The sequence below is a fragment of the Schistocerca gregaria genome, chromosome 9 (assembly GCF_023897955.1).
Source record: "Schistocerca gregaria isolate iqSchGreg1 chromosome 9, iqSchGreg1.2, whole genome shotgun sequence".
NCBI lineage: Eukaryota > Metazoa > Arthropoda > Insecta > Orthoptera > Acrididae > Schistocerca > Schistocerca gregaria.
The window spans coordinates 83,806,137-83,827,855 of NC_064928.1; the positions used below are offsets into that span (position 1 = coordinate 83,806,137).

At 44.3% G+C, this 21,719-nt stretch overlaps 1 protein-coding gene across 1 annotated transcript in view; it reads left to right on the top strand.

The window, feature by feature from the left end:
* Positions 1-21,719, top strand: part of LOC126291720 (sensory neuron membrane protein 1-like) — a 210,783-nt gene that overhangs the window by 83,779 nt on the left and 105,285 nt on the right. The window contains exon 5 of the mRNA XM_049985376.1: positions 8,656-8,907. Within this exon, the coding sequence (XP_049841333.1) occupies positions 8,656-8,907 (252 nt within the window). The remainder of the gene's footprint in view (positions 1-8,655; positions 8,908-21,719) is intronic.

Below are 21,719 nucleotides of genomic sequence, written 5' to 3' on the forward strand. Positions count from 1 at the left end.
TTACTTGTGAAATCTCATCATTCTTTCACTTACTAATGGTTGCATTTGTTGCAATAGTACACTTTTCTTCATTCGTTAGAGAGATTCTTCGATGAATTTTGCACAGCATACAAACCATACTTACAGGTGTATGAAACTCTAGAATTTATTTAATTTATGGAAAAACGAACGCGCTGTTATGTTTTAAATTTCATGTTTAGAAACACAAATTTTCTAGTTAATTACCCCAATTTTTACAACAGTTTTTAATAGATTTGTAAAATTTTAGAGTTTCATACACCTTTGAGTATGGTTTGTATGCTGTGCAAAATTTATCGAAGAATCTCACTTACTTATGAAGAAAAGTGTACGTATAACAACAAATGCTGCCATTAGTAAGTTAAAAAAATGATGAAATTTCACATGTAAAAAAAAATATTTTGTAATGTTTTCGAACTTCCACTGCTGTGAGTGTAAGTTCTGAATCCTTGCTGGTCATGCTGACAAAGGTTTATGAATTTATTTGTAAAAGTATACGGTTCTAGGCGCTTCAGTCTGGAACCGCGTGACCGCTACGGTCGCAGGTTCGAATCCTGCTACGGGCATGGATGTGTGTGATGTCCTTAGGTTAGTTAGGTTTAAGTAGTCCTAAGTTCCAGGGGACTGATGACCTCAGATGTTAAGTCCCATAGTGCTCAGAGCCATTCGAAACATTTTTTTTTTTTTGTAAAAGTATAGACAGTGGAAATTAAAATGTCCTGTGATGCCTCTCCTGCTCCAAGTCGGCCCGTTTGACGTCCTACCTAACCCCGTTAATGCAAGATGTGGTCGGGATTGTCGGTTAAAAGGTAAAGAATGTTTAATACACTGTTGTCCACCCCAGGTAGCTGAATGGTCAGTGTGACGGATAGTCAATTCTCTGGGCCCGGGTTCGAATCACGGATGGGTCGGGGAATTTTCTCCGCTCAGGGACTGGGTCTTGTGCTGTCCTCATCATCACCCTGTCATCCTCATCGACTGCAGGCCGCCGACGTGGCGTCAAATTGAAAGGCCGGCACCCGGCGAACGGTCTGTCCGACAGGGGGCCCAAGCCATACGAATAAATTTTAAAAATGCACTGTTAATACAACATCTACGTTTATACTCCGCAAGCCACCCAACGGTGTGTGTCGTGCCACTGTCATTACATCCCTTTCCTGTTCCAGTCGCGTATGGTTCGCGGGAAGAACGACTGCCGGAAAGTCTCCGTGCGCACTCTAATCTCTCTAATTTTACATTCGTGGTCTCCTCTGCAGGTATAAGTAGGGGAAAGCAATATATTCGATACCTCATCCAGAAACGCACCCTCTCGAAACCTGGCGAGCAAGCTACAATTCGATGCAGAGTCTGCCACTTGAGTTTGCTAAACATCTCCGTAACGGTATCACGCTTACCAAATAACCCTGTGACGAAACGCGCCGCTCTTCTATGGATCTTCTCTATCTCTGCCAACCCGACCTGGTACAGATCCCACACTGATGAGCAATACTCAAGTATAGGTCGAACGAGTGTTTTGTAAGCCACATCCTTTGTTGACGGACTACATTTTCTAAGGAGTCTCCCAACGAATCTCAACCTGGCACCCGCCTTAGCAACAATTAATTTTATATGATCATTCCACTTCAAATCGTTCCGCACGCATACTCCCAGATACTTTACAGAATTAACTGCTACCAGTGTTTGTTCCGCTATCATATAATCATACAATAAAGGATCCTTCTTTCTATGTACTCGCAATACATTACATTTGTCTATGTTAAGGGTCAGTAGCCACTCCCAGCACCAAGTACCTATCCGCCGCAGATCTTCCTGCATTTCGCTGCAATTTTCTAATGCTGCAACTTCTCTGTATACTACAGCATCGTCAGCGAAAAGCCGCATGGAACTTCCGACACTATCTACTAGGTCATTTATATATATTGTAAAAAGCAATGGTCCCATAACACTCCCCTGTGACACGCCAGAGGTTACTTTAACGTCTGTAGATGTCTGTCCATTGAGTACAACATGCTATGTTCTGTTTGCTAAAAACTCTTCAATCCAGCCACACAGCTGGCTCTTAATTTGTTTATCAGGCGACAGTGCTGAACTATCGAACGCCTTCCGGAAGTCAAGGAAAATGGCATCTAACTGGAAGCCTGTATCTAATATTTTCTGGGGCTCATGAACAAATAAAGCGAGTTTGGTCTCGCACGATCGCTGTTTACGGAATCCATGTTGATTCCTACAGAGTAGATTCTGGGTTTCCAAAAACGACATGATACTCGAGCAAAAAACATGTAATAACCAACTCCCGTCCAAAAAGACCATGAAAGACAAATGGCACCGACCGGCCGCCGTGTCATCTTCAGACCACTGGCACAACTGGATGCGGATATGGAGGAGCATGTGGTCAGCACACCTCTATCCCGGCCGTATGTCAGTTTACGAGACCGTTAATACACTGTTGACGTCGCGCATATCCTGCGCGCTCGTAAACGTGGCTTACATATACGCCGACGATAATCGGGGTTGCTACTCAGGCACAAAATTTTGTAGAAAACGCTACAGTTTTGCTTCTAATGGTTTAATTACGTTATCCAAACTCGCGGTTGGCTCAAGGATAATCGGAAGTAGTATGAAACTATTATTGTTATTGCCCGTTAAATTAACTGTTGCGGAGAGGAGGCGATATAACCTCCTACGTAGCGTAAGGATTTGTTCGCACGATAGATAATTTCATTCATGTTTCACTTGCTTCATTTCGGTTAAGCATTTCCTTGATACAAATATGCTTAATTGTAAACTCGTTAAGATATCGTTAAGCAAATATAAGCCTTGTTGGCTACTGCAGTTGATTCCATTCACTCACTTCAGTAAAAATCCTGATAAAATGAACTTTGCAAATATTGATGCTTGAAAATGATTATCAGTGTTTAAAGTATTTATTGTGTTAAGTTGAGGGTGAAGCCCAGTATTTAATATTTTAACTAAATACCACTTAATGGTCGCTTGTGTGCCTTACGACAAAAGAAAGCCAGATGGGCAATCTTCTACACAACTCACCCTAAATAATTATTTTTCGCTTAAGTATTACCACAAGGAGGGAGAGGTTTTAAATAACAAGAGGAGAAATTCACTTTTTACCATATATTGCAACAGAAAATGCGTACATAAAATACTTAATGCCTCAGGAGAGCGATGCTACTTAATTATTCAGCAGCAGAGGCAAAAGTAGTATTACATCTTTGAATCAAAACTTTTTTAACCGTGATGAGATAAGTTGTCCATGGACCCGCCAGGTTATCCGAGCACGCTAACGCGCTGCTTCCTGGACTCGGGTAGGCGCGCCGGTCCACGATCGAATCCGCCCGGCGGATTAACGACGACGGCCGGTGTGCCGGCCAGCCTGGATGTGGTTTTTAGGCGGTTTTCCACATCCCCCTAGGTGAATACGGGGCTGGTCCCCACGTCCAGCCTCAGTTACACGGCTCACAGACATCTGAACAGTTTCGCACTATTCCATGGATTACACTAGTCGCAGACAGTTGGGGTACACTAATTCCTTCCCGGGGGGTACGGGGTGGCGGCAAGAAGGGCATCCGGCCACCCCTTCAACTAACATTGCCATATCCGATTAACCATGCCGACCCTGCGAATCTGCGGGAAGCACGGCACAAGCAAAAGAAAAGAAAGAAAAGATGTTTACGGTGTATAGTTACTTTTTGATACTAAAATACATATTTTATTAACATTTTTGACATAAAAATGTCACACCATTGAGTTGTAGGTTTTATAGTTATCTGTCATATTAGCTACGGTTTTCATCGACAGAAATACACTCAGTTTTGTACTTTCTTTACACTTCACATTTACACGATTTACAGATCTTATATAGGGCTTTCGAGTTTTTTTCTTGTGCGTCGTATAGGAGGCAGTCAGACGAAAACGAGAGAAATAGAACAAAATTAATAAATGAAAAGCATCAGCTTGCTTTTCTTCTACAATATTACTTTTATTCTTAACTGGTACTGAGAGTGCGGTAACCTGCAAAGAAAATTGGAATAGATATCAACGTAAACATCATTTCTCCTTTTTATTGCTCATCAAAAGCACACACTGCATGTTGTACAACCATACAGCGAGACCTTCAGAGGTACACACGGGTACGTCATACCTAGAAACACGTCCTGTTGCACTGATGCATGCCTGTATTCGTCGCGGCATACTATCCGCAAGTTCATCAAGGCGTTGTTGGTCTACGTTGTCCCATTCCTCAACTGCGATTCGGCGTGGATCCCTCCGAGTGGTTGGTGGGTCACTCGTCCACACACAGCCCTTTTCAATCTATCCCGGCCATGTTCGATAGGGTTCTCGTCTGGAGAACATGCTGGTCACTAGTCGAGCGATGTCGTTGTCCTGAAGGAAGTCATCCACAAGACGTGCACGATGGGGCCGCGAATTGTCGTCCATGAAGACGGATGCCTCGCCAGTATGCTGCCGATATGGTTGCACTATCAGTCGGAGGATGGCATTGTACAGCCGTTATGGCGCTCTCCCTGACCACCAGAGGCGTACGTCGGCTTCACATAATGCCACCCAAAAACAGCAGGGAATCTCCACCTTGCTGCACTCGCTGGACAGTGTGTCTGAGGCGTTCAGCCTGACCGGGTAGCCTCCAAACACGTCTCCGACGATTGTCTGGTTGAAGGCATATGCGACACTCATCGGCGCAGAGAACGTGCTGCCAATCCTGGGCGGTCCATTCGGCATGTTGTTCGGACCATCTGTACCGCGCTGCACGGTGCTGGTACGGACGTCGCGAGTGGCGTTGCTCATCGTGCAGCCTATTGCGCACAGTTTGAGTCGTAACAAGACGTCCTGTGGCTGCACAAAAAGCATTATTGAACATGGTGGCGTTGCTGTGAGGGTTGCTCTGAGCCATAATCCGTAGGTAGCGGTCATCCACTGCAGTAGTAGCCCTAGGGCGGCCTGAGTGAGGCATGTCAGGGACAGTTCCTGTCTCTCTGTATCTCCTCCATGTCCGAACTACATCGCTTTGGTTCACTCCGAGGCGCCTTGACACTTCCCTTGTTGAGAGGCTTTCTTGTCACAAAGTAACAATGCGGACGCGATCGAAACGCAGTATTGACTTTCTAGGCATGTCTGAACTAAAGCCCTCCTTCCTGGTGGAATGACTGGAAATGATCGGAGGTCGGACCCCCTCTGTGTAATAGGCGTTGATCATGCTTATCTTTGGGCGGGTTTAGTGTCATCTATGAGAAGTCAAAGGGACTGTGTCTCTGATACAATATCCACAGTCAACGTCTATCTTCAGGAGTTCTCGGATCCGGGGTGATGCAAACCTATTTTTGATGTGTGTATATTCCGAACGCCGAGATTCTAGGGGAAACCAAACTGCAAGCATAAAAATGGAATATATTAACCGATGTGGTATGTGAGATATAGAACAAACAAAACTTTATTGTAGGTAACAGACACCATAAATGTATAAAGATGTTGTAAGCAATGAACGGAAGCAGTACACATATCGTGAAATATATGCTGACAGACATCGTCCTAGCAAAAACTAAGTACAAATGAAATTGTATCGTGAAGACAAACGGGTATGCAGTATTCACTTGTTGTATAGAGAACGTAGACAGCATAGCCGAAACAACCTTGGCAACATTTGGGCCGGCCCACATGTTTCGGCTACGCTGTAGAAGTTCCACTGGGAAGCCCTTATACATCCTCCACACAGTCCCCAACTCTTCCCATACGTCTTCCATGATTTTGGAGCCCTGGGGAATGACATACATGAACGTGAATTTGCTTCGCATGAAGAAGTGCACGTATGACAACAATCATTGTTTCTTAGGTAACCACAAACATTTTTCCATGAAGACATAATGGGATAATTGTCTTTATAATCAACATTACTTACGTCTGTTTATCCCGTTTTCATTTAATTGCCCCCATAGTTTTTGTTTTGTTCTTTGATGAGCGGCGATCAAAACGTTTTCGTTGAAAGGCCGTACCGTTCGATGACGTAAAATCGTCCCTAGCATTGAGGCAATCATTCCATCGACACAAGAGGTTGGCGACACCCGTTTGCGTGAATGCGTGAAGAAGTCCGTAACTGCCTGCTGCACATCCTCGTCCAAGAGGAATCGTCGACCCTTCAGGAAATTTTTAAAGGGACCCAAAGCGTCATAACCGAATGGGGAGAGATCAGGACCGTTGGGCGGGTGCTAGAGTGTCCCCCACTTCAATTGGCGGCATTACTGTTTTACGAGATTTGCGATATGGGAACTGCCTTGTCATGAATCAGCAGCATCCCTTGGCACAGATTTTCCGACCATTCGGCAACGGCGCTTTTCGATAGACATGCTGCCGCATGCAGATTCTTCATTCTCCAATGGATGTCTACCGTGTTTCTAACTGAAAAACAGCACGTTAATACGGTTTGGAAGCGTTTGGAAATAACGCCGCCGACGATAACGGTTCCGTTTGTACCATACGCAGGTCAGAAAGCACGAGTATCACACGGACGCCATGCCTACCTGTCGGTGCTTATAATACGTCGTCTGTGTCGCGCTATCTTGCATACATGCTGCAGCAACGGCCTCAAACGGAAACTTGTTGATCGCCCTTCATATTTTCCACGGCTCGTTTCAGTAGCTCGTTATCTGGAACAAATTGTTGAGCTACGGCCACCAGATACCTTTTCTTTTTTAGATTTGCCGAGAATACGGATTTAATCCAACTCTTCCCTAGTTGTCCGCTGCTCGTGGTCCCGCGGTAGCGTTCTCGTTTCCCGAGCACGGGCTCCCGGGCTCGACATCCAGCGGTGTCAGGGATTTTCACCTGCCCCGTGATGACTGGGTGTCGTTGTGTCGCCTTCATCATCACCATTCATCCCCATCACGGTCGGAGGAAGGCAATGGCGAACCACCTCCAGCAGGACTTTGGTTAGTAATCGGAGCCGGCCTCCCGCATCGTTCCCCCTTCGCTCGTCGCTCGGTAAAGAAGCATAGGACTTCGTTTCCATTTTCTTCCTCAGTTATCGAGTGAGCTGGAGAAGTGGTAAGTCACCACACTCGGATTCTGGAGTACTGAGTTTGAAATACCTCTCCGGTCGGACAGATTTCGGTTACTTGTTAAGTTACACTTCATCGCTGTTTACTTTAAATCGAGCTGACATGAAAAGAGAATGCAAGAAAGTTAAGGAGGATAACGTAGTGTAGGCTGAGCCAATTCACTTGCGGGTTGCGCTTAAATAACACATTTATTTAGGTGGACCATCACAATGGCGTAATACACGCTCTTCACCTTTACCGTAAATCAAAATTTCTTTTGAATACAGCTTTCATACAAACATAATATCCTAACCAAATGGCAAATCTAACAAGTAACTATTTTTTAAAACCACTAGAAGCTGTACTAAGGGAATGTATACCAAATTCTGAAACTTTTAAAATTATTTAAAAAGACTGTATTTATAGATACTTCTGCATCTCATAAATGGGCTCAGCATTAACCCATTTAAACAGATTCAAAGCTTTCTCCGGATCGTGGCCCATTTAGTGCATATATTAACCCAAAAGAAGAGAAATAAAACTTAGATGCGATGGGCAACAGAACTCAGTGCGGCACAATCATACCATTAACCATGACATGAAGTTACTATACACACAGCTGAGGTATAAATAACTTTTCGGGTAAATTCACCTAAATTCATAACGTAATAAGTTAAACATATCAGTAGTTCAGCTAAAACCACCGTAGTGGCCTAAATAACCCGTTGACAGACAGCCTGTCACTCCCAGCCAGAAACAAACTCCTGTCATTGCAGAGCGATATGAAGTGGGACAAGCATGTGATAGCAGTTGTGGGGAAGGCGGATAGTCGTCTTCGGTTCATTGGTAGAATTTTGGGAAGATGTGGTTCATCTGTAAAGGAGACCGCTTATAAAACACTAATACGACGTATTCTTGAGTACTGCTCGAGCGTTTGGGATCCCTATCAGGTCGGATTGAGGGAGAACATAGAAGCAATTCAGAGGCGGGCTACAAGATGCGAGTGTTAGGGAAATGCTTCAGGAACTCGGGTAGGAGTCTCTAAAGGAAAGGAGGCGTTCTTTTCGCGAATCGCTACTGAGGAAAATGTAGAGAACCAGCATTTGAAGCTGACTGCAGTACAATTTTACTGCCGCCAACTTACATTTCGCGGAAAGACCACAAAGCTAAGAGAGATTAAGATCCGTACAGAGGCATGTAGGCGGTCATTTTTCCGTCGTTCTATTTGGGAGTGGATGACGGAGAGGTGATGCTAGTTGTGGTACGAGGTACCCTCCGCCACGCACGGTACCGTGGATTGCGGAGTATGTATGTAGACGTAGGTGTAGATAAACACATACCTGAGCAACACAATGTTCTCAGCTACGAGTAGTAACAAATTAAAGGCCCAACGATGAGGCTGAAAACTTGGCGAAAGACATCTGGGTGGACATGGAGAAAAAAATTTGTTTACCCGTGACGGAACCTATCTAAGTAGAAATTTATGCTTGTATCGACTTTGATGCTGAGTAGCCGTACTAGCGGTGACTGAGACGAGAACTGTTGCAGTGTTGTTGTTGTTGTTGGTGTTGTTCAGGGTCTGCTGCTGACCCTGGAACGCGACAAGCCGGGCATGCTGGCGTTGGTGAACAAGGCGATCCCGCCGCTGTTCCGCAAGCCGGAGAGCATCTTCGTGACGGCGCCGGTGCGCAACTTCCTCTTCGACGGCATCGTCATCAACTGCACCGTCACCGACTTCTCGGCGAAGGCGCTCTGCACGGGCCTCAAGAAGGAGGCCAAGGAGCTCAAGCGCGAGGGCGACAACTTCTTCTTCTCCTTCTTTGGACACGTGAGTGCCATCTGCGTCAGAATTCTTCCGTAAATTGCCCGCACCAGTACGGAAGACCTAGCAACAAATAATAATACTATTCATCGCAACTGAACATGATAAAAGTCAATCTGAAATGACAAAGAGCATGGAGCTGGGTGTGGTATGTCTGTAAACTTAACATACCCAGAAAGAGGAAACATTTTGTATAAAATCTATTCGCCTCGGCGGCATTCAAGCAACTTTGACAATAATGAACAATGAATATCTGACACATACACAGGGTCGTCCATTGATAGTGACCGGGCCAAATATCTCACGAAATAAGCGTCAAACGAAAAAACCACAAAGAACGAAACTTGTTTAGCTTGAAGGGGGAAACCAGATGGCGCTTTGGGTGGCCCGCTAGATGGCGCTGCCATAGGTCAAACGGATATCAACTGCGTTTTTTTTAAATAGGAGCCTCCATTTCTTATTACATATTCGTGTAGTACGTAAAGAAATATGGTATCCTGGCAGGGTCGCCATATGAAACGTCCACTTAGAACAATTTATACAATTACTGTGATATGAAACGTCCCCTTAGAAAAATTATACAAGACTGTGCTTAAACTGACACACAATAGTTTTTAGCGCAACGCAATCTGACTTTTTTGATCCCTACAAAAGAATGGCCCTGACTAGCATTAACCTATACCTTTCACAAATCACTTACCTCACAAAAAAAATCTAACTCGAACTACTACAATACAGTGAGCACCACTACTGCCAGCTAAATAAAAGATTCAAACTACTGAAGGCACTAACTACTGATAGGCATAGTTAGCAAATGAAAGATTTTAATACAGAACAAACAATGTATTTACCTCACTAGTCATAATATATATAGCAGTTCATGACACCAATTCTTACAAATTTCAAAACTCCGCCATCTCTCTCCCCACGTCCACCACTGCTGGCGGCTCACCTCCAACTGCCCAACGCTACGCGCTGTTAGCATCCAGCTGCCATTGCCCGACACTACAATGGCAGACAACAATGCAAACTAAACACAGACTGCGCACAGCACAGCCAGTGATTTTTCATACCGAGCACTAAGCGGCGTTACCAATAAGAAAACCTAAACAGCCTACTTACAATATGGCTAACATTTTTAGACGAACAGTTGATAACAGGTAGGTTTTTTAAATTAAAAAACAGAACGTAAGTACTTCTGAACATTTTATTTCGGTTGTTTCAATGTGATACATGTACCTTTGTGAACCTATCATTTCTGAGAACGCATGCTGTTACGGCGTGGTTACCCGTAAATACCACATTAATGGTGGTGGTGGTTAGTGTTTAACGTCCCGTTGACAACGAGGTCATTAGAGACGGAGCGCAAGCTCGGATTAGGGAAGGATTGGGAAGGAAATCGGCCATGCCCTGTCAAAGGAACCATCCCGGCATTTGCCTGAAAGGATTTAGGGAAATCACGGAAAACCTAAATCAGCATGGCCGGAGACGGGATTGAACCGTCGTCCTCCCGAATGCGAGTCCAGTGTGCTAACCACTGCGCCACCTCGCTCGGTCCACATTAATGCAATAAATGCTCAAAATGATGTCCGTCAACCTCAATGCATTTGGCAATATGTGTAACGACATACCTCTCAACAGCGAGTAGTTCGCCTTCCGTAATGTTCGCACATGCACTGATAATGCCCTTACGCACGTTGTCAGGCGTTGTCGGTGGATCACGATAGCAAATATCCTTCAACTTTCCCCACAGAAAGAAATCCGGAGACGTCAGATCCGGTGAACGTGCGGGCCATGGTATGGTGCTTCGACGACCAATCCACATGTCATGAAATATTCTATTCAACACCGCTTCAACCGCACTCGAGCTATGTGCCGGACATCCATCATGTTGGAAGTAAATCGCCATTCTGTCATGCAGTGAAACATCTTGTAGTAACATCGGTAGAACATTATGTAGGAAATCAGCATACATCGCACCATTTAGATTGCCATAGATAAAATGGTGGCCAATTATCCTTCCTCCCATAATGCCGCACCATACATTAACCCGCCAAGGTCGCTGATGTTCCACTTGTCGCAGCCATCGTGGATTTTCTGTTGCCCAATAGTGCATATTATGCCGGTTCATGTTACCGCTGTTGCTGAATGACGCTTCGTCGCTAAATAGAACGCGTGCAAAAAATCTGTCATCGTCCCGTAATTTCTCTTGCGCCCAGTGGCAGAGCTGTACACGACGTTCAGAGTCGTCGCCATGCAGTTTCTGATGCATAAAAATATGGTACGAGTGCAATCGATGTTGATGTAGCATTCTCAACACCGACGTTTTTGAGATTCCCGATACTCGCGCAATTTGTCTGCTACTGATGTGCGGATTAGCCGCGACAGCACCTAAAACACCTACTTGGGCATCATCATTTGTTGCAGGTCGTGGCTGACGTTTCACATGTGGCTGAACACTTGCTGTTCCGTTAAATAATGTAACTACCCGGCGAACGGTCCGGACACTTGGATGATGTCGTCCAGGATACCGAGCAGTACACATAGCACACGCCCGTTGGGCATTTTGATTACAATAGCCATACCTTAACACTATATCGACCTTTTCCGCAATTGGTAAACGGAGCATTTTAACACGGGTAATACGTCACGAAACAAATACCGTCTACAGTGGTGGAATGTTACGTGACACAACGTACTTATACGTTTGTGACTATTACAGCGCCATCTATCACAAAGCGAAAAAAGTGGTCCAACTAAAACATTCGTATTTCTTTACGTACTACACGAATATGTAATAAAAAAGGGGGTTCCTATTTTTTAAAAAACGCAGTTGTTATCCGTTTTACCTATGGCAGCAGCATCTAGCGGGCCAACCGTAGCGCCATCTGGTTTTCCCGTTCAAGCTAAACAAGTTTCGTTCTTTGTAGTCTTTTTGGTTTGATGCTTATTTCGTGAGATATTTGGCCCAGTCGCTATCAGTGGACCACCCTGCATACTGATAAGGAAATTATTACAGTTTCAGAAAACAATGGATGATTCATTCGAGAGAAATCTAGTCAGTAATGCATTGGTTCACCTCTGGCTCTTATGCAAGCAGTTTGGCAAGGCAGGGTTTGGCAAGCAGGAAGAAAAGCGGTCGAAACATTCATCATGTGCGGGCGGGCATTATCTTGCTGAAATGGAAGCCCAGGATGGCTTACCATGAAGTGCAACAAAATGGGGCACAGAATATCGTCGATTTACCGCTATGTTTTAGGGGTGCCGCAGAAGACAATCCAACTGGTACTACTATGAAAAAAAAATGGCGCCTCAGACCCGGGCCGTGTACTGCGCGACAGCCATCTTGTAATCCTTTCCCTGTCCAGGGCATCTCCAGACACACCTTCGTCCCGGGATCGCATTCACTCGTATAGAATCGTCGTCAGTGAGGAGTCACGCTTCGATTTGAGCCTCGCTCACCCCTGAAGGCCTGTCTGAAGACAGCGCTGGGATACCAGGCTGTTTGGCACCAGGAGTGATGGTCCGGGCTGCCAATTCTTTTCATAGCAAGGCCCGTTTAGTTGTCATCCGCGACACGCTTGTAACACACTTGTACAGCGACGATATCTACATCTACATCTACATGACTACTCTGCAATTCACATTTAAGTGCTTGGCAGAGGGTTCATCGAACCACAATCATACTATCTCTCTACTATTCCACTCCCGAACAGCGAGCGGGAAAAACGAACACCTAAACCTTTCTGTTCGAGCTCTGATTTCTCTTATTTTATTTTGATGATCATTCCTACCTATGTAGGTTGGGCTCAACAAAATATTTTCGCATTCGGAAGAGAAAGTTGGTGACTGAAATTTCGTAAAAAGGTCTCGCCGCGACGAAAAACGTCTATGCTGTAATGACTTCCATCCCAACTCGTGTATCATATCTGCCACACTCTCTCCCCTATAACGCGATAATACAAAACGAGCTGCCCTTCTTTGCACCCTCTCGATGTCCTCCGTCAATCCCACCTGGTAAGGATCCCACACCGCGCAGCAATATTCTAACAGAGGACGAACGAGTGTAGTGTAAGCTGTCTCTTTAGTGGACTTGTTGCATCTTCTAAGTGTCCTGCCAATGAAACGCAACCTTTGGCTCGCCTTCCCGACAATATTATCTATGTGGTCCTTCCAACTGAAGTTGTTCGTAATTTTAACACCCAGGTACTTAGTTGAATTGACAGCCTTGAGAATTGTACTATTTATCGAGTAATCGAATTCCAACGGATTTCTTTTGGAACTCATGTGGATCATCTCACACTTTTCGTTATTTAGCGTCAACTGCCACCTGACACACCATACAGCAATCTTTTCTAAATCGCTTTGCAGCTGATACTGGTCTTCGGATGACCTTACTAGACGGTAAATTACAGCATCATCTGCGAACAGTCTAAGAGAACTGCTCAGATTGTCACCCAGGTCATTTATATAGATCAGGAACAGTAGAGGTCCCAGGACGCTTCCCTGGGGAACACCTGATATCACTTCAGTTTTACTCGATGATTTGCCGTCTATTACTACGAACTGCGACCTTCCTGACAGGAAATCACGAATCCAGTCGTACAACTGAGACGATACCCCATAGCTCCGCAGCTTGATTAGAAGTCGCTTGTGAGGAACTGTGTCAAAAGCTTTCCGGAAATCTAGAAATACGGAATCAACCTGAGATCCCCTGTCGATAGCGGCCATTACTTCGTGCGAATAAAGAGCTAGGTGCGTTGCACAAGAGCGATGTTTTCTGAAGCCATGCTGATTACGTGTCAATAGATCGTTCCCTTCGAGGTGATTCATAATGTTTGAATACAGTATATGCTCCAAAACCCTACTGCAAACCGACGTCAATGATATAGGTCTGTAGTTAAATGGATTACTCCTACTACCCTTCTTGAACACTGGTGCGACCTGCGCAATTTTCCAATCTGTAGGTACACATCTATCGGTGAGCGAGCGGTTGTATATGAGTGCTAAGTAGGGAGCTATAGTATCAGCGTAATCTGAAAGGAACCTAATCGGTATACAATCTGGACCTGAAGACTTGCCCGTATCAAGCGATTTGAGTTGCTTCGCAACCCCTAAGGTATCTACTTCTAAGAAACTCATGCTAGCAGATGTTCGTGTTTCAAATTCTGGAATATTCCATTCGTCTTCCCTGGTGAAGGAATTTCGGAAAACTGCGTTCAATAACTCCGCTTTAGCGGCACAGTCGTCGATAACAGTACCATCGGCACTGCGCAGCGAAGGTATTGACTGCGTCTTGCCGCTTGTGTACTTTACATACGACCAGAATTTCTTCGGATTTTCTACCAAATTTCGAGACAATGTTTCGTTGTGGAACCTATTAAAGGCATCTCGCATCGAAGTACGTGCCAAATTTCGCGCGTCTGTAAATTTTAGCCCATCTTCAGGATTTCGCGTTCTTCTGAACTTCGCATGCTTTTTCCGTTGCCTCTGCAACAGCGTTCGGACCTTTTTTGTGTACCACGGGGGATCCGTTCCATCTCTTACCAATTTATGAGGTATGAATATCTCAATTGCTGTTGCTACTATATCTTTGAATTTGAGCCACATCTCGTCTACATTCGCATAGTCAGTTCGGAAGGAATGGAAATTGTCTTTTAGGAAGGCTTCTAGTGGCACTTTATCGGCTTTTTTAAATAAAATTATTTTGCGTTTGTTTCTGATGGATTTGGAAGAAATGGTATTGAACCTAGCTACAATGACCTTGTGATCACTAATCCCTGTATCAGTCATGATGCTCTCTATCAGCTCTGGATTATTTGTGGCCAAGAGGTCAAGTGTGTTTTCGCAACCATTTACAATTCGCGAGGGTTCTACGCCCTGTTTTGTTGCGCTTCAGCGCAAGCCATTCCGGGCTTACATTTCATCAATGTAATGCCCGCAGTCACACACAGCGAGAATTCCTACTGCTTCGTGCTTTCCGAACCCTAACTTGGCTAGCAACGTCGCTTGATCTCTGCCCATCTGAGAACGTTTGCAGAATTATTGGCGGCGCTCTCCAATCAACTCGGGATTTTGTCGGTCTTATGTACCAGTTGTGCAACATTTGTCACGGTACCTCTCAGTAGGACATCCAATAATTCTATCAATGACTGCCAAGCCGAATAACTGCTTGCATAAGGGCCAGAGGTGGACTAAGGCGTTATGACCTTGCCCCATTTGTGAAGCTCAGTTGTAAACATTTGCTTGTGTGTACATGCACATCACATCTACCGATTTCCGTCCCAAATGTCGTTCATCACCTTTTATTTCTCTTAGAGTGCGTTTCTATTGTCACATTATCGTTTTGCCTCCTTCCAAAACACGCGTCATAAGAGCCACTATAAGGTTATTAATGAATCACACAATCAGAATGACACTTCAAGTTAATCTTTTAGACACGTAAAGAACATTATAAAATTTGTGCAATTTAGTTTTAAATTCCATAAACAGTGACAAAATCAGTATTCATAGAATTTACACGTTTGGCAACAATTTTCCGTTATTCAGTAGATGAGTTAATCAGATAACCAACACTGAAAGCCTCAGCAGTATTAAATCAACAGTCAAAGAAGTGAAAACAAATACATTTGGTTAATGATCAGTCGTTGATATTACGTGACTAGCTTCAGCTTATCCCAGCATCACATGTTCTCTTCATTTAGCCCAGATTAGATAGTCTAAAACTCTCACATAATAATAAAATTAAAACCACATACCCTCAGGGTGACAGCAACAGAAATGAATTACTCGCTGAAGGGTCTCATAACATCGTTTCAGGCATTAAACGTGAACAATACAAGTTTTTATATCTCGGTTGAGTAATCTGGAATTAGAGAAAAATAATAATAACCGTAGCAAGTTAACACACGAATGCTGAAAAGGGCGCTGATAGGTGAATTCCTTAATCGTACCACACTTACATACCAGAAGGAAGCTGGATGGAATCATGGTTGGTAGTCACAATTTATAATTATGACAGTTTATTGACATTACCCCTTTAAAAAATGGACGATTACAAACCGCGGACGAGCCACTGGATAAAACTTTGCAAACACAGTTAGAAACCCAGCGTATTCAGTACTCTAACAAACAATTCCAAATTAAGAAAGCAGGGTTACTGACAAACTTGAGAACTTCAGACTCCCCATATAGGACTTCCCTCAAAATAGATATAATGAAAACAGTTACAGGTAAAGGGTGACTTAATAACACTTGAACACTAGTGCCAAGCTAAGATACCATTACATAACGTGAGAGAACCATATCAATTTAAAAAAAATACAACAGAAACACTGTTACATAACAAATAAATGTTCACGTGCTCAGACGTGTTAATAAAACGTTACTAGAAAAAGCTGCACCAGGAACTCAGCAGATGCTATGCAGTTTACGGTTTAACCAGTTGTCAGTCCCTAATATTTAAGAAAACAAGTTCATATACAAACAGGTTACATACAATATATATATATATACCAGCTTAACCCGCCTTGACGGAAGGAAGATAAATCACTAAACTTTGGAAGGCGGTACGTGAACAACTCAAGGTAGTGACCAGGTTCTTAAACACTGCCAGGCCTAGACCTCGGATGACATTTCACTCCCCGCCAAGGCGCTGGCACAACCAAAAGTTTCTGCCCGAATCACAAATACATTCCGATAACTCTGAAACATAGAAACATTCGGCAGAACCTTTGACTCACTTACATATGGACAACTGTGTTAATTGAGTGCAGGCTTTAAAAACAGCAATATAAAATGATTTGATTGCAAGAGACAGAAGCACTAGTAAAACTTCTGAGACAATTTTCAAATAATGGCCACCATTTAACTATGCCAACTGAACTCTTCCACACCGTCTTAAAGTTCGACTATGGAAGTCTCGCCATAACAATAAAGTTTAAAGTCTCTGAGTGCGTCGGTGAACAAACAATTACGACGGCTTACTCCATACCAGATACGCAATACAAGGGAGCGGGTTCCGCAGCTTCACCGCTTCCCTTCAAAATTTGTTCCCAGTGAAGCCACAGAACTTGTATCTCCAAGCTGCCCAGTCGGCAAAACGCCCGACCAATGTCAGACCACAACATATGACGGTCATCACGCTCGTTCGGCAGCCGTTGACATTCGTCTGCCAGCGCATGTCACGAGATCTCGAGGGTTACCCGTCGAAGGCTAACAACCCACTCGCTTCGCCTGCCAAGCCGCAAAATAAGACAGGCGAAAAGAAAAGATAACTTATTTCAAGCACACTCGATCTCAACATAAACAAAATAAGACTGGCGCTAGCTCGCCACGGCTCAGGCACAAATAGTTTTTCGTGACAGTTTTAACACATGGGGCTTTGAAAACGAAACACACGGATTAAAATTATTTTTTTTATACCCACACATGATAGCACCAAAGACGACGAGAGTTTCAATTTGACATAGTGCTGCTTTTTACAAGTGGGCTTATAAATAATTCGAGCTGAATGCTGGTACACATTGAGAACTATAACTTCGTTCGTTTGGTTCACACATGTTGACCTCCATTCAATACTTTTTTCTGCTTAAATAGCCGTATTTTTCGGCTTTAGACCGATGCGTCCGCGAGTTTGGGGCTACCAATTCGTATTTTTAAGATGAGAGCGCAGGACCTTACAAGAAACTATTTGTGTGTTAGTTTATAGCAAAGTCATACCTCTACAAATCCAAAAGGTATGTAAATAATCGTTATGCCGAAACCCTGAACTCAGAATCTGTGTTTTTTACCTAACGTTCGATAGCTATTCTAGATGTTGATAATTAGTTTAGATTTGCATTAATTTTGTTCGTTACTACAAATTAATACATTTTATGAAGATCCTCTTACCTGAACGTTAACTCATAATGCATATTTGTTAATTTCAGCCGGCCGCAGTGGCCGAACAGTTCTAGGCGCTTTGGTCTGGAACCGCGCGACCGCTACAGTCGCAGGTTCGAATCCTGCCTCGGGCATGGACGTGTGTGCTGTCCTTAGGTTAGTTAGGTTTAAGTAGTTCTACGTTCTAGGGGACTGATGACCTCAGAAGTTAAGTCCCATAGTGCTCAGAGTCAGAGCCTTGAGCCGACTTGTCCTGCTGAGCTTGGTGAAACTGCCTGGAAAACAATAACAGTGTTAAGGTGTCATATCAGTAGTTAACAGAAGAGAACGTCCTTGTCCTGTGAATTCCTCTAACAGCGAAGATGATCCAGAAAATGTGAACACAGAGCCTAGAAGAGTTCTGTTGTAACCGGTTTCACAAGTTCGGTTTTACAGTGGTGGCCAACTACCAAAATTTGTTAAAGCAAGGAACGCCTCAAAATTCAGGAATTCCAAAATAAGAAACGTGTACGTCAAATCTGGAAAATACTTTTGTATTGAGGAAAGCAATTTATTTGACGCTTATAATTAAATGTAAAGAATCATTTAATGCCAGCAGGAAATACACTGCTGGCCTTAAAATTGCTACACCACGAAGATGACATGCTACAGACGCTAAATTTAGAAGACAGGAAGAAGATGCTGTGATATGCAAATGATTAGCTTTTCAGAGCATTCACACAAGTTTGGCACCGATGGCGACACCTACAACGTGCTGACATGAGGAAAGTTTCCAACCGATTTCTCATACAGCAGTTGACCGGCCTTGCCTGGTAAAACGTTGTGATGCCTCGTGTAAGGAGGTGAAATGCGTACCACCACGTTTCCGACTGATAAAGGTCGGATTGTAGCCTATCGCGAATGCGGTTTCTGGTATCGCGACACTGCTGCCCTCGTTGGTCGAGATCCAATGACTGTTAGAAGAATATGGAATCTGTGGGTTCAGGAGGGTAATACGGAACGCCGAGCTGGACCCAAACGGCCTCGCATCACTAGCAGTCGAGATGACAGGCATCTTATCCGTAGGGCTGTAACGGATCGTGCAGCCACGTCTCGATCCCCGAGTCAACAGATGGGGACGTTTGTAAGACAACAACAATCTCCACCAACAGTTCGACGACGTTTGCAGCGGCATGGACTATCATGGCTGTGGTTACCCTTCACGCTGCATCACAGACAGGAGCGCCTGCCATGGTGTACTTAACGACGAACCTGGGTGCACGAATGGCAAAACGTCATTTTTTCCGATGAATCCAGGTTCTGTTTACAGAATCATGATGGTCACATCCGTGTTTGGCGACATCGCGGCGAACGCACATTGGAAGCGTGTATTCGTCATCGCCATACTGGCGTATGACTCGGCGTGATTGTATGGGGCGCCATTGGTTACACGTCTCGGTCACCTCTTGTTCGCATTGATGGCACTTTGAACAGTGGACGTTACATTTCAGATGTGTTCCGATACGTGGCTCTACCTTTCATTCGATTCCTGCGAAACCCTACATTTCAGCCGGATAATGCACGACCGCATGTTGCAGGTCCTGTAGGGCCCTTTCTTTATACAGAAAATGTTCGACTGCTGCCCTGGGCAGCATATTCTCCAGATCTCTCACCAACTGGAAACGTCTGGCCAATGGTGGCCGAGTAACTGGCTCGTCACAATACGCCAGTGAAGTGACTACTCTTGATGAACTGTGGTATCGTGTTGAAGCTGCTTGGGCAGCTGTACCTGTACACGCCATCCAAGCTCTGTTTGACTCAATGCCCAGGCGTATCAAGGCCGTTATTACGACCAGAGGTGGTTGTTCTGGGTACTGATTTCTCAGGATCTATGCACCCAAATTGCGTGAAAATGTAATCACATGTAAGTTCTAGTATAACATATTTGTCCTATGAATACACGTTTATCATCTGCATTTCTTCTTGGTGTAGCGATTCTAACGGCCAGTAGTGTAATTGTGTTGTACTGCATGGAACTGGGGACCTAGAAACGACGGAGAGGCTTCGTACCCGCCGTAGCCCTCAGTCGTACACAACCCGACAACAGGCCACAGCAGTCCACCCACCCCACCGCCGCCCCACACCGAACCCAGGATTATTGTGCCGTTCGGTCTCCAGTGGACCCCCCGGGAACGTGTCATACCAGACGAGTGTAACCCCTATGTTTGCGTGGTAGAGGAATTATGGTGTACGCGTACGTGCAGAAAGTGTACGCGCAACAATCACCGACACAGTGTAACTGAGGCTGAATAAGGGGAACCAGTCAGCATTCGCCGAGGCAGATGGAGAACCGCCTTGCAAACCATCCACAGGCTGGCTGGCACACCTGACTTCGACACTAATCCGCCGGGCGGGTGCGTCCCGGGGACCGGCACGCCTTCTCTCCCGGAAAGCAGTGCATTAGACCGCACGGCTAACCGGGCAGGCAGGAAATAATTAACTGTCGGAAATTATTGTATGGCCATTATTTTCTTGAGTTTATCAAGTTGTTTAGAACATCAAAAAACATTGTATTGGGAATCGTATACTTCAGAAATATTAATCGCCGCGCGGGATTAGCCGTGCGGTCTGTGGCGCTGCAGTCATGGACTGTGCGGATGGTCCCGCCGGAGGTTCGAGTCCTCCCTCGGGCATGGGTGTGTGTGTTTGTCCTTAGGATAATTTAGGCTAAGTAGTGTGTAAGCTTAGGGACTGAAGACCTTAGCAGTTAAGTCCCATAAGATTTCACATGCATTTCAACATTATTGAACAAATATTAACATTGCCCTACACAGTTTACTGTTTCAATATATACATATGCGAATAAAATATTCTTATTGAAGAAAGGGGACAGAAAATACAAAACAAAGACTACTATGATTTCTCGATAAGCTAGACTTCTACATATGTGGACCTCCATTTATGTCGTAGAGAATAACCAAAAAACATTTCATTTGCATAGATGCCATACTTGTTTATTAATATGTTGGAAAGTATTTAAAAAATTTCCTGCACATTTTTTTTTACCTCAGAACTGAGGAGGTTATATACGACAATCGAAATTAAATGTCTATAACAAGGCTTCGCTTGAAGAACAGCAGTTATCGTGAATCACAGCCAATATGAGTCCTTTAGTCACAGTAACAAAAGGTGCTAATTATTCTCTTAGTACGCCAGTCCTTGGCTGCATAGTCAACATAGGAAACTAGTTCACGAATCGCAACAGTAGAAATGTGATATGTACCGACTCTGACGAGGCAATTTCGCGATCACCAAGTCAGTGGGGACCAATAATTCTTGGAATGTCGTAGAAACACTTTTCACCGTTACGGATAACCGTGCAAAATATGACAAACGGACCTCTGTTTCCATGGAAACATCAAGCAAAAACAGTCCCTCCAGAGAATGCGTGCGTCATAAAATCCGCTTGCGGCATTCCGGCGAACCCGTGGCTGCGATACAAAGCACAGAGGAGTATAATGAGCGGAAGACATCGGTATTAACGCACGTACTGCCTGCAGTCTTCGGTGTCAGTGCAAGCCCTACGCCGTTCTCTGTTTTGTCACAAACAGTGCATGGGGGCTTAATTAAAATGCAATAGTTTTAGTAGCTGTGTGTCCGGTTACGAAGTCTCGTAACCAGTAGGCGCTGAGTAGTATTGGTACGCAATCTGACTGCATAAAATAACAATAAAGAATGAAAGGAAATTTCCGTTAACACAATTAATTAAGTCCCCTGGAACTATAAAAGCTACGAAATAACAAAGCACAAGTGTGTGGAAGTGTGATGCAACGGTTCTTCCTAAATACGACAAGATATTTTAAACATCATTTACAATGAACTAATTATAAAACCAGAACTATTATAATTGCACATAGAAACCAGAGTTACAAGAGGCATTGTCATTAAGGAAATGT